Here is a 14,000-nt window from a genome sequence, read left to right as displayed (position 1 = left end):
GAAAGGTTGCTGGTTTAAATCCCCAAGCCAATTAGGTGAAAAATCTGTTGATGTGCCCTTCAGCAAGGCCCTTAATCCTAATTGCTCACTCTGGATAGGAGCGTCTGCTAAATGACTAAAATATAAATGTTCAAAACCTTTCTTAAATTCTCTAGAAATACAGTAATTCATGGCTAGCTAGTTGGCGTTGCACACTAGCGTTCAATTGGAGACGTTACCCTCTCTGACACCAAGAAGTAGTTGTTTCCCTTGCTTTGCAAGGGCTATGGCTTTCGTGGTAACAATGCTTCATGGGTGACGATTGTCGATGTGTTCAGAGGGTCCAACACTGTTGCACATGGTCAGAGGGACATTCCTAATCTCTTGTTTCTCCTTGTATTGCATTCTATTTCTTCTACATTTCGTTAAATGTATTTTACTGTGGTAAAGTCAAATCAGTGATGCTGCGTGTCACTGACCGTATGTTCTTCTAGCATGTCAGTGGGCATGTATGTGTGTTTCAGTGGGGTTGGGGACCGTGTAAAAGGATGTAATAAATTCTGTTTCAACAAATGGGCAATAAAGTATTCTTCTAGAAGTGTCAGTTCTAGCAAATCCTTTTGATATTTTGATGATGTAACGGCTGTCGTATTGTAGAGAGGACCAAGGCGCAGCGGGTTGCATGTTCATCATTATATTTAATGAATAAAGATAACACGAAACAAAACAATAAACAAAGAACGACAGGTGACAGTTTCACAGGCTACAATAATCACTAGCAGTGCGAAATACAACTACCCACAAATCCCCAGGTGAAAACACGCAACTAATATATGACTCCCAATCAGGAACAACGACGTACAGCTGTTCCTGATTGGGAGCCACGCAGAAATAAACAAACTAGAAAACCAACCTAGAAATTGTAAGTCACTCTGGATAAGAGCGTCTGCTAAATAACTTAAATGTAATGTAAATGTAAAACTCACGCTGGGGCGACCGTTAGAGATATTTGGAACTCACACGTGAAAGGGTTAAAAATCCTACAATGTGATTTTCTGGATTTTTTTCCTCATTTTGTCTGTCATAGTTGACGTGTACCTATGATGAAAATTACAGGCCTCTCTTATCTTTTTAAGTGGGAGAACTTGCACAATTGGTGGCTGACTAAATACTTTTTTGCCCCACTGTATATGGAGGTGTGTATGGAGTGGAGGGCGCCGAGTTATGAAGAAGTGCGCACGATCTCGCCCATACGCACGCACAGTCCAGTGCGAGTTTTTCCAGCCCCTCGCAGATGCCATGCTAGAGTGGGCATCCAGCCTGGTAGGAGGATGCCTGCGCAGCGCGTCTGGTCACCGGTGCGCCTCCTAGAACCAGGCTACCCTACGCCCGCTCTACGCACGGTAACCATCAGGCCCCTGCACAGCCCAGTTCGCCCTGTACTAGCACCCCGCTCGTACAGGGCTGCTAGTTCCATCCAGCCAGGACGGGTTGTGCAGGAGGTGCAATCAAGGCCACCTGTGCGCCTCCATGGCCCAGTTTTTCCAGTTCCCGCCTCTCGTGCTGACCCGGAAGTGCGAACCTCTAGTCTGGCACGTCCAGTACCAGCACCACGCATCAAGCTTCCAGTGAGTCAGCCTAGTCCTACTCAGCCTGTTCTCGCTCCTCGCACTAGCCCTGACGTGCGTGTCCCCAGGCTGGTACCTCCACTACCAGCCCCACGCATCAGGCTTCCAGTGCGTCAGACCAGGCCCGAGTGTCCGGCAACAGTGCCTCGTCCAGAGTGTCCGGCAACAGTGCCTCGTCCAGAGTGTCCGGCAACAGTGCCTCGTCCAGTGTGTCCGGCACCAGGTGAGACGGCCCACTGTCCGGAACTGGGTGAGACGGCCCACTGTCCGGAACCGGGTGAGACGGCCCACTGTCCAGAACCGGGTGAGACGGCCCACTGTCCCGAACCGGGTGAGCCTGCCCGCGGTCCGGAACCGAGTGAGCCTGCCCGCGACCCGGAACCGAGTGAGTCTGCCCGCGACCCGGAACCGAGTGAGTCTGCTCGCGACCCGGAACTGAGTGAGTCTGTCTACGGTCCTGAGCTAAGAAAGCCTGCCTATAGTCTGGAGGACAGTAGGCCAGAACCTGAGCCACCTCGAGTATAGGTGGATTGGGGATGGGGGGTGTAGCACAGGTGCCGTCGTTGACGGCAGCCACCCTCCCTTCCCTCCCCAAAGAGCTGTCAAAGGACACCAGAAACAAAATTGTAGACCTGCACCAGGCTGGGAAGACTGAATCTGCAATAGGTAAGCAGCTTGGTTTGGAGAAATCAACTGTGGGAGCAATTATTAGGAAATGGAAGACATACAAGACAACTGATAATCTCCCTCGATCTGGGGCTCCACGCAAGATCTCACCCCGTGGGGTCAAAATGATCACAAGAACGGTGAGCAAAAATCCCAGGACCACACGGGGGGACCTAGTGAATGACCTGCAGAGAGCTGGGACCAAAGTAACAAAGCCTACCATCAGCAAGGGGATTGAAGATGAAACGTGGCTGGGTCTTTCAGCATGACAATGATCCCAAACACACCGCCCGGGCAACTAAGGAGTGGCTTCGTAAGAAGCATTTAAAGGTCCTGGAGTGGCCTAGCCAGTCTCCAGATCTCAACCCCATAGAAAATCTTTGGAGGGAGTTGAAAGTCCGTGTTGCCCAGCGACAGCCCCAAAACATCACTGCTCTAGAGGAGATCTGCATGGAGGAATGGGCCAAAATACCAGCAACAGTGTGTGAAAACCTTGTGAAGACTTATAGAAAACGTTTGACCTGTGTCATTGCCAACAAAGGGTATATAACAAAGTATTGAGATAAACTTTTGTTATTCACCAAATACTTATTTTCCACCATAATTTGCAAATAAATTCATTAAAAATCCTACAATGTGATTTTCTGGATTTTTTTTCTCATTTTGTCTGTCATAGTTGAAGTGTACCTATGATGACAATTACAGGCCTCTCTCATCTTTTTAAGTGGGAGAACTTGCACAATTGGTGGCTGACTAAATACTTTTTTGCCCCTCTGTAAGCACGGGTAGCTGGCTTAGGGCCCAGCCAAACTACCCGTGTCCCCCCCCCAAAAAAAAATCTTGGGGGTGCCTCTCGTGCTCTACCTGCCTCCCAGGCAGGTTGTCACAGTGGTCAAATAATTGTTCCCATGTCCAGTCAATCCTTGACTCCAACACCTCCAGCGACCAGGATGCCATCTCCTCCCGAGCGCGCTGATTCCTATAGTCCACCTGCTGTCGCTCCTTCCTCCGCTGCTTGGTCCGTGTTTGGTGGGTACTTCTGTATGACTGTCGTATTGTAGAGAGGACCAGGGCGCAGCGGGTTGCATGTTCATCATTATATTTAATGAATAAAGATAACACGAAACAAAACAATAAACAAAGAACGACAGGTGACAGTTTCACAGGCTACAATAATCACTAGCAGTGCGAAATACAAATACCCACAAATCCCCAGGTGAAAACACGCAACTAATATATGACTCCCAATCAGGAACAACGACGTACAGCTGTTCCTGATCGGGAGCCACACAGACCACACTGAAATAAACAAACTAGAAAACCAACCTAGAATACAAAACCCAGAACATACACCAAAACCCCGTAATACATAAATAAAACACCCTTCTACAATACACATAACCCCCGAACCACATAAAAAAAATACCCTCTGCCACATCCTGACCAACCTACAAATACAAATAACCCCTATACTGGTCAGGACGTGACAGATGACATTTGAATTAGCAAGTAAAATATACAAATAATTTCCTGTAAAATAAAAGGGATGAATCCATTTTCTTGATCAAACAGTTGTTTATTACTTTAGTCATGCTACACTGAATAAAACATTGCATTATTTATTGTAAATTAAAATACTTCAAATGCGTTTTTTTTAAGAGATTCATGTACAATGAGGAAGGTTGCTCAATTCCACACTCAACTACTGTAACGATGGTCGTCCAAAGGGGACCAAGGCGCGGCGTGTAAAGTGCTCATATTTTACTTTAATGAAAACACTAAATCAAAAACAACAAAAACGACTGTCAACAGTTCCGTCAGGTTACAAGGAACAAAACAGAAAACCACTACCCCCAAAACCCACAGGAAAAACAGGCTGCGTCTCTGTAGGTTCCGGACTGGGGACCTTCACTGCAGGCTCCGTGCCTTGGATCCTCACTACTGGTTCCGCGCCATGGATCATCACTGGAGGCTTTGTGCCATGGATCATCACTGGAGGTGTAACGGTCGTCGTAGTAAGTGGACCAAGGCGCAGCGGGTTGAGTGGTCATTTTCACTTTTATTGTGAACACTTAGGTTGATGATAAAAACAAATGTATAAGCATTCAGTTCTGGCAGATGATCCTGTCAGACCTGGGATTCAAACCATCAACCATGGCCTGCTTCTGTAATATCTAAAGTTATAATTGGTACCAGTTTAGGTTCAGATTTTTTATGAGAAAAATCAAGAAAGTTCGGAAAGATTCTTCTTCTAATTTTTGTAATACATGTCCTGATCTTCTTGGTCCTACTACCATATATGATAGGGTGTACCAGTTGTGGGAAAAGAATGAACTGTACTGATATTAATAGATGAACCTCTGTGCCTGTTGTAAACAACAACAAAAAAGGATGGCTTGCAGAGAAGTTGATGAAAGTGATCAAGTGGGGAGCACACGTACTAAAAGCCTTCTTTCATGACTCCTTTGAGGCTTTCAATCAATCAAGTAATATTTTGACATATGAGAGCACAACTAACACAAAAGGTAAAACCACTAGACTTGATATGGTACATATATAGTACCATACAGGCTGCTCAGTGCACTTTCAACACAGGAGAGTTTAACAACTGCTTAGTCACCACAAAAAAAACATAGATGTTTTTCCTGCACAGAGGGAGCCTTGAAGTGATAAACATTTGAAAAGAGTAATGGGAATAAAATATACCAAGGCTGACAACATCTTCACTTTAGAAAGGTTCATAATGTTCTGATATTAAAATAGCTTACAAATGGAGACATACCTGTCATAAGCCATCACTGCTAGAATAACATGAGGACATGTTACATATACATTGCAGAAATGTATATGTAACGGTGGGCCAAGAGACCAGAGGCGGCAGAACGGGTTGGGTTGTAGGTTCTTCCCAAAGATCCTTGTTAGCATATGTTTAAGCACAACCTGAAGGTAAGGAGGGCAGCTCCCCTTGATGCTTTGTAGTTATGCAGTTAACTAGCTAATATGACACAAAACATTCTCAGTTATAGTACATGATAAACTTGATGCTTTACAATATTATTTGGTCTACAGAGAAATTATGCCAAAATTATACATATTTGTACAGTCAATTATAGCAACTATAAGTAACAAAACACAATTCAATAATACAAAAATAATCAGTTTATGTTTTAGGGTAAAGTCCTAGTACCTTTTTACAAGCATGCCTGATTTTAACCATCCTAACACCATACATTAAAGGATTGAAAAGTGGTGGACATATCAGAAAATAAACTAATAAAATAGTGCGAAGTATAGCTGGAAGATGAGCAGTATCATATCTGCCTTGTAGAATCACAAATAAACAGCCAAAGGAGAAGTTCAGCAAAGAGGCTATATGTGGTGTACAGGTGTTAAATGCTTTCTGTTTCGTCTCTTTAGAAGACTTTAAACATATTTGTAGAATTCTTACATATGAGTATATGGTAGGAAATATAGTACAGGAAAAAGATAGCACAGTGACAACAAAACCCCATATGTTATTCAGCATAGTATTTGAACAGGCAAGCTTGACTACCGAGTAGTTGTCACAATACACTCTGTCTAGAACGTTACCACAAAATTGCAGTCGCAAACTCAGGGAGATAATGATGGCGTTGATGAAAAAAGAATACACCCAGGGCAGTAGAATTAAGCCACAAATTACTTTAGGTGTCATAATATTGTTATACTGTAGAGGATAACAAATAGAAATGTACCTGTCATAGGAAATAACTGCTAAATTACAAAATTCTGTTATAGCATATGTGTACAACACATAAATCTGGAGATAACAATAAAGAAGGGAAATATCATGTGTGTCAGAGAGTAAGTAAAACATGAGAGCAGGAAACAAACCAGTGCTCCCATACAACTGATTAACAAACAAAGCGCATAGAAACAGATACATGGGTTCATGAAGGCTTCTTTCAATGCAGATAACTCCAATAACCAAAGCATTGGCAAGAATGATGACAAAATATATTACAGTTACTACAGCAAAGTAGAAATACTTCAATTGTCCGATATCACCGTATGCAGCAAGCCTAAAGATCTCGTAGTGAGTTGAGTTTTCCATGGTCCTGGGAGTTGGTAAAGATGTGCTGTCAATGTTTGAAGAAGAGGAGCAAATGCTCCTTCTGTAGCTTAAATATATATTAAAATCATGAAATCATAAACATCAAACAACCTAAATTGATAATTCCTTAACTTGTTAATTCAGAGATACATTTGCTCACATCTATACTCACCAATACAAACAGCTTTAGATTCTTCTGATAAAATAATTAATTGCCTAAATCAAACAATATTATACTTTGTATCCGGCACTCATGTTACTTATCACAATGAAATGGAAAATAATGAATTGATTACCTGTAAAGTGTGCTAAATCCAACATTTTGACAGAGCATTTCTAATCCATGATGAACTGCTTAAACTCCTCAAACGATTCTTATACTTATATATATAAAAAAACACCTGCCATGGTGTGATATGCAAGTGTACACCAATACCTGGGGAAAATTAGATATTCTCAGAGTCAAGGAAACCGTCCAGAGAAAAACAGACACCATTTTGTAACACAGGCCCTCTAGGGAGGAGGTTCAAAGCCTTTCTTAAATTCTATACAAACTACAGTAACTCAAAGAGAAAAGTAGATTACACAGGGCACGTACAACTGATGTGAAATGGCTAGCTTGTTGGCAGTGCGATCTAGTGTTCAATCAGTGATGTCACTCTTTCTGAGACCTAGAAGTAGTTGTTTCCCTTGCTCTGCAAGGACCGTAGCTTTTGTGGACTGACAGGTAACGATGCTTCGTGGGTGACGGTTCTTGATGTGGTCAGAGGGTCCCTGGTTTTAGCCCAGGTTGGGGCAAGGCAGGGGATGGAAGCAATACTGTTACAGTACACATGGTAAGAGGGACATTCTTAAATAAAGAAAGTCATTTGGTAGGCATTGCTAGTGGCCTATGATCCTGTTAGAACAATATATGATCGTGGACTACAGCAAAAGGAGGGCCGAGCACTCCCACATTCTCATAGATGTGGCTAAAGTGGAGCAGGTTGAGAGCTTCAAGTTCCTTGGTGTCCACATCAGAAACAAACAAACATGGTCCAAACACACCAAGACAGTCGTGAAGAGGGCAAGACAATGCCTATTCCCCGTCTGGAGACTGAAAAGATTTGGCATGGGTCCTCAGATCCTCAAAAAGTTCTACAGCTGCACCATCGAGAGCATCCTGACCGGTTGCATCACCGCCTGGTATGGCAACTGCTCGGCCTCTGACCGCAAGGCGCAACAGAGTGTAGTGCGTACGGCCCATTTCATCACTGAACCTCAGGACCTCAAAACCGCGCAGTGTCAGAGGAAGGTCCTAAAAATTGCCAAAGACTCCAGCCACCTTAGTCATAGACTGTTCTCTCTGCTACCGCATGGCAAGCGATACCGGAGCGCCAAGTCTAGGTCCAAAACAATTTTTAACTGCTTCTACCCCCAAGCCATATGACTCCTGAACATCTAATCAAATGCTACCCGGACTATTTGTATTGAACCCCCCCCCCTTTATGCTGCTGCTACTCGCTGTTTATTATCCATGCATAATCACTTTACCCCTACCTACATGTACAAATTACCTCAATTACCTCAACTAACCAGTACTCCGGCACGTTGACTTTGTCAGGGGTGTGCGTACTTGTGGTGAAGTCAGGTGCAGGAGAGCAGAGAATTGTGAACAGGCGAACACTTTATTTCGACAGGAGAGCGATACAGACGGACGCAGCTGCGTCAAAAGACCTCCAGCAACAAGGCAAAGTGTAAAGTGCGCAAAACAGTCACAAAAAATAAAATGTATAACAATACAAACAGGCTTCGTGAAATAGTCACGGAAAAACGAACGCTAGCCTAGTGCGTACAAAACACGTAACACACAATTTCACACAAAGACATTAGGGGGAACAGAGGAATAAATACATGTAGTGTATTTGGGGAATGAAAACCAGGTGTGCAGGGAACAAGACAAAACAAATGGATAAATGAAAAATGGAGCGGCGATGGCTAGAAAGCCGGTGACGTCGACCGCCGAACGCCTCCGGAACAAGGAGAGGAGCCGACTTCGGCGGAAGTCGTGACAGACTTGGTACCGGTGGCCTCATTATTGTTATTTTATTTTTTACTTTAGTTCATTTAGTAAATATTTTTCTTAACTCTTATTTTTCTTAAAACTGCATTGTTGGTTGAGGGCTTGTAAGCAATAATTTCACGGTAAGGTCTTCATCTGTTTTATTCGCCGCATGTGACAAATACAATTTTATTTTATTTGATGTGTTGGGACCCTCTAGCCTGGCACTCTACAATGTAGAAGAAGTATGTGACATTAACAACGGGCTGTGTAGGCAATGCTATCGGCTCTCACATTAACCTTCCAGGAGTTTGTGTGCTATGTACTGTGCATAATAAAGAAATAATTCAGTCAAACCAATCCAAAGCTTCTGACAAAGGGAAGGTTGCCCGGACGCAGATTAAGTCTACTCCTGGACTAAAACACACTGTCAATGGAGATTCTCCATTGAGGATTTTTTATTCTATTTACTCTATGACCAGTCTTAATCTGGGTCCTGTAATTCAGCCCTTAGTCTTATTCCTGACCACTATAGGGAGGTATCTGGGTACTGTTGAGGGGCTACCTTGCTAGCTATAGTCTGAATGAGGGTGCAACACAACAGTCTGAGGAGAGGTCATCATTGGTAGCCTGGCCCCAGATCGTTTTGTGCTATCATTTTAGCTCCTTGTCATGTTTGGCATGACAAGGGGTGGACTAATAGCACAAACATACTGGTACCTAGAATACACAGTTAGGGCAGTGTCGTTTTTCCTGAACATTTGATCTAACCAGGGACAACATAGAATAACTCAGCAGCCTGAGTCCTAGCTATAGTCTAAAACCTAGGCCCAAAGCTTTTGCTGCTCAGGTAAAAGTGAGGATCCTTATTGTCACTCTAGGCTTCTTTAGACCTACAGTACACTTTCAGGGCCTATCCACCCAGAGGGGATGACAGAAGTTGTGAGTCTCAAATTGCACCCTATTGCCTTTATAGTGCACTACTTTTGACGAGAGGCTTCTGGCTAATATAGGGAATAGGGAATATATATAGGGAATAGGGTACCATTTGGGATGCAATCAAGACCAGCCGTGCCTCTCCCGGAGCCCCTCAGGTCTCTACAGGTTAATGGCTGCATTAATTGGTTCCTAGGGAACAAGGCAATATAGTGGACTAATGACCTGGTACCTAATGACTCAATAAACATGTTTATTATGCTTTCCCCATGGAAAAGTATGAATGGAGTACATGAACAATGTGTCTTATACATAAACTCAGCAAAAAAAGAAACGTCCCTTTTTCAGGACCCTGTCTTTCAAAGATAATTCGTAAAAATCCAAATAACTTCTGCGTGAACATGCCTTAGGCATGCTGCAAGGAGGCATGAGTACTGCAGATGTGGCAGGGCAATAAATTGCAATGTCCGTACTGTGAGACGTCTAAGACAGCGCTACAGGGAGACAGCTGATTGTCCTCGCAGTGGCAAACCATGTGTAACAACACCTGCACAGGATTGGTACATCTGAACATCACACCTGCGGGACAGGTACAGGATGGCAACAACAACTGCCCGAACTACACCAGGAACGCACAATCCCTCCATCAGTGCTCATAGTGTAAGGCAGGTCCTCACCAGACATCACCGGCAACAACGGGCACAAACTCACTGTCGCTGGACCAGACAGGACTGGCAAAACGTGCTCTTCACTGACGAGTCGCAGTTTTGTCTCACCAGGGGTGATGGTCAGATTCATGTTTATCGTCGAAGGAATGAGCGTTACAACAAGTTCTATACTCTGGAGCGGGATCGATTTGGGGTGGAGGGTCCGTCATGGTCTGGGGCGGTGTGTCACATCATCAGACTGAGCTTGTTGTCATTGCAGGCAATCTCAACGCCGTGCGTTACAGGGAAGACATCCTCCTCCCTCATGTGGTACCCTTCCTGCAGGCTCATCCTGACATGACCCTCCAGCATGACAATGCCACCAGCCATACTGCTCGTTCTGTGTGTGATTTCCTGCAAGACAGGAATGTCAGTGTTCTGCCATGGCCAGCGAAGAGCCCGGATCTCAATCCCATTGAGCACGTCTGGGACCTGTTGGATCGGAGGGTGAGGGCTAGGGACATTCTGCCCAGAAATGTCTGGGAACTTGCAGGTGCCTTGGTGGAAGTGTGGGGTAACATCTCACAGCAAGAACTAGCAAATCTGGTGCAGTCCATGAGGAGGAGATGCACTGTAGTACTTAATGCAGCTGGTGGCCACACCAGATACTGACTGTTACTTTTGATTTTGACCCCCCCTTTGTTCAGGGACACATTATTCCATTTCTGTTAGTCACGTCTGTGGAACTTGTTCAGTTTATGTCTCCGTTGTTGAATCTTGTTATGTTCATACAAATATTTACACATGTTAGGTTTGCTGAAAATAAACGCAGTTGACAGTGGGAAGACATTTCTTTTTTTTGCTGAGTTTACATCATCATGACCTTTACTGGATTGTTTTATGCTGGGTCAAACATATCTCACAGTTACCCGAGAAAAAAAAGGTATCTAGTCCTTTGATTTCTCAATTGAAAACAAAATATATGCAGTGTATTTCTGATTGTCAAGGAATTTCCTGGACATTTTTTATAAATAATAAACTATCCAAATTTGGCAACAGGTTTTCAGAGGAAAACCAAAGCTAGAGGCCATCTGTCAGATAGCTGGCACAGGGGAATTATGTTACATTGAACAATTGGCCCTGAGAAAACAATACATGCATTTAGTTGGATTTCATGGTATAGTATTTCCCTAGACTTCTCCCTCAAATTGTCACACAATCACCAAACTTGTATATAACTTACATTGCCCATTTTCCATTACTGATGGATGTAATAATAGTAGTGTCAGGTAGCCTAGCGGTTAGAGTTTTGGACCAGTAATCGAAAGGTCGCTGGTACGAATATTTGCGACGACAAGGTGAAGGCATATAACCCTAATTTGCTCCAGGGGTGCCGTACTGCTTTGGCTGACCCAGTAAAACAACACATTTCACTGCACCTATCCAGTGTATGTGACAATAAAACATCTTATTTTTTTATGGAGGTCTAAGGGGTGGGCTTACCTTTTACACATTTAAATCCATTTATTCACTGTTGTCAATTGATACTGAAAGTCTTGCATATCTTATGTAAGAAATTCAAAGTCATAAACTTCTGTTTTTTTTAATCTTTTTTTTATTGAAATAATAATTGTATTGCATTATACAGAACTTATCTCAGTGTATAAAATAAAATATAAACTTGATAAAGACAATTAAAAAAGTCCATGTATTTTACTAGAATAAGAATATATTTACTAGAATAAGAATATATAATTTTACTGTGTGTGTGTGTGTGTGTGTGTGTCTATATATGTGTATATATATATATATATATGTGTATATATATATATATATATATATATATATATATATATATATATATATATATATATATGTGTATATATTTGTGTATATATATATATATGTGTATATATATATATATGTATATATATATATATATATATATATATATTGTGTATATTATATATATATATAATCATGAAATCAAAATGTAGGAGGAAAGGAAGGCAAGCCGATAGAGATGAGTCTTAAGGCCTGCTTTCAAGGCCCCAGCAGTCTGAGCAGCCCTGAGATTCAGGAAGGGAGTTCTAAAGGCGGGTGCTTGGTAGTTAAAGGCACGTCCCCTATTGTGCGGAGCCAGGTGCTAGGGGCGAGGAGCAGTTTGGCGTGGCTTGAACGTAGAGTGAGTGGAGGTTCATAGGGCGAGAGTAAGTTTGACAGGTCAGTGGCTCCAATGCCATTTAGTGCTTTTTAGATGAGGAGGATAAGTCAATTATTTGAACAATAGGTATCCAATGGAGACCAGCAAGTGAATTACAGCAAGTAAATGGCAATATTTCACAAATCAGCAAATGTTTTACAAAAACACACAAGTTACATCACAAAAATCTAACAATCAGGACAGAAAAAGTCACACTAATGTTTAGCTTATGTTTTAGGGTACAGACCTACAGGTAGTATGTTTTTACAAGCCTGTCTGATTTTAGCCATCCTAACTCCATACACAACAGGATTAAAAAGTGGCTGGCACATCAGAAAGTACACTGATAAAATAGTGTGAAGTACAGTTGGAACATTTCTCATAGGCCTATCAAATCTACTCTGGAGCAGATTTAAGAAACAGCCGAAAGAGAAGTTGAGCAGCGAGGCCAGGTGAGGAGTACAGGTGCTGAAAGCTTTCTGTCTGGTCTCAATGGAAGATTTCAAACAAATAGTCAGAATCTTAATATAAGAAAACAAAATAGTAATTAAAGGGACAACAACAGATAAAACAAGACTGTAGAGTCCATAGATGTTATTAACTGTTGTGTCTGAAGATGAACAAGCAAGTTTCACTATCAAGTAGTTGTCACAGTACACTTTGTCGATAACGTTCCCACACAATTTCAAACGAATTGATAAAAAAAGTGTTATGATGCTTTTTGCAAAAGGGTACAACCATATTACACAAATTAAAAAACACACCCTGTTGGGTGTCATGATGACATTATACTGTAGTGGATAACATATAGCAAGGTACCTGTCATAGGACATGGCTGATAAATTGCAGAATTCCATAGATCCATATGTGTACATGCAAAATATCTGTAGGTAACAGTACACAGTGGAAACTGAATGGGCATCTGAAACCAAATGAATCATAAGAGCAGGAAACAAACCAGTGCTACCATACAACTCATTCACAAACAAACTGCACAGAAACAGATACATGGGTTCATGAAGGCTTCTATCCATACATATAACCACAATAAGAACTGTGTTCGTAAAAACTATGGAGATGTATAACACAGTTAATATAATGAAATAGAAGTACTTTAAGTGTCCACTGTCACTATATCCAGCTAGTATAAATGATGTGAATTGTGTTGAGTTTTCCATTTTCCTAATAGTACCTGTAGAAATATGTGTAGATATATTTGGTTCACAAGACAAGGGTAACAGTGTCTATCACGTGAAAATATCAATCTCTTATTGACATCTCATAACTGCCACATTTTTAGAATTGCTATAGATTTTTAAGATTCTGCATTATTGTCACAGTAACCTGTTACGTGGCTGTCATGGACATTGAGTAGAACATACAGCAAACTTAATTCATCCCGAGTGTAGTTCACTAATATTATATATTATACAAATACAATTGACAAACTGTCTTAGCTTACCGGTCTTTGCTCTACTGTTAAACTTACAAACACTCCAATCATAGTGTGTAAATCAAACAGGATGCTAGTCATGCAGAGCTGTGGTGTGGTAACACTCCTCATCATAAGTCACATACATCTCCACACCAGAGACCAGGGTTCAATCCCTGTGTCTACCTTTCTCACTGCTTCTCCCACTTGACTGTCTCCCCCTCTGATTTTCTTACTGTATAAAGAAAAACCAAGAGAAATATATACATATACACACACACACACACATACATACACACACACACACACATATATATATATATATATATATATATATATATATTATAAAAACAGGATGTAAGTCTAGATCACCTG

The 14,000-nt window shown here is 42.0% G+C and overlaps 2 protein-coding genes and 1 pseudogene across 2 annotated transcripts; all 3 read right to left on the bottom strand.

Moving 5' to 3' along the window:
• Positions 1-4,387: 4,387 nt before the first annotated feature.
• On the bottom strand, positions 4,388-6,691 carry LOC106612769 (olfactory receptor 11A1-like). Its single transcript, XM_014214242.2, has one exon. The coding sequence runs from the start codon at positions 6,364-6,366 to the stop codon at positions 5,434-5,436; it is 933 nt and encodes a 310-aa protein (XP_014069717.1). The 5' UTR covers positions 6,367-6,691; the 3' UTR covers positions 4,388-5,433.
• LOC106612926 (olfactory receptor 10J1-like) lies at positions 4,422-5,198 on the bottom strand (annotated as a pseudogene).
• Positions 6,692-12,420: 5,729 nt separating the features above from the next.
• Positions 12,421-13,371, bottom strand: LOC106612770 (olfactory receptor 11A1-like). Its single transcript, XM_014214243.1, has one exon. It carries the CDS (start codon positions 13,369-13,371, stop codon positions 12,421-12,423), a length of 951 nt encoding a protein of 316 aa, XP_014069718.1.
• Between the last annotated feature and the right edge of the window lie 629 nt (positions 13,372-14,000).

The sequence above is a fragment of the Salmo salar genome, chromosome ssa09, assembly GCF_905237065.1.
Source record: "Salmo salar chromosome ssa09, Ssal_v3.1, whole genome shotgun sequence".
NCBI lineage: Eukaryota > Metazoa > Chordata > Actinopteri > Salmoniformes > Salmonidae > Salmo > Salmo salar.
Note: the sequence above shows the minus strand (reverse complement) of the source record. Positions and strands in the feature narration are given on the sequence as shown.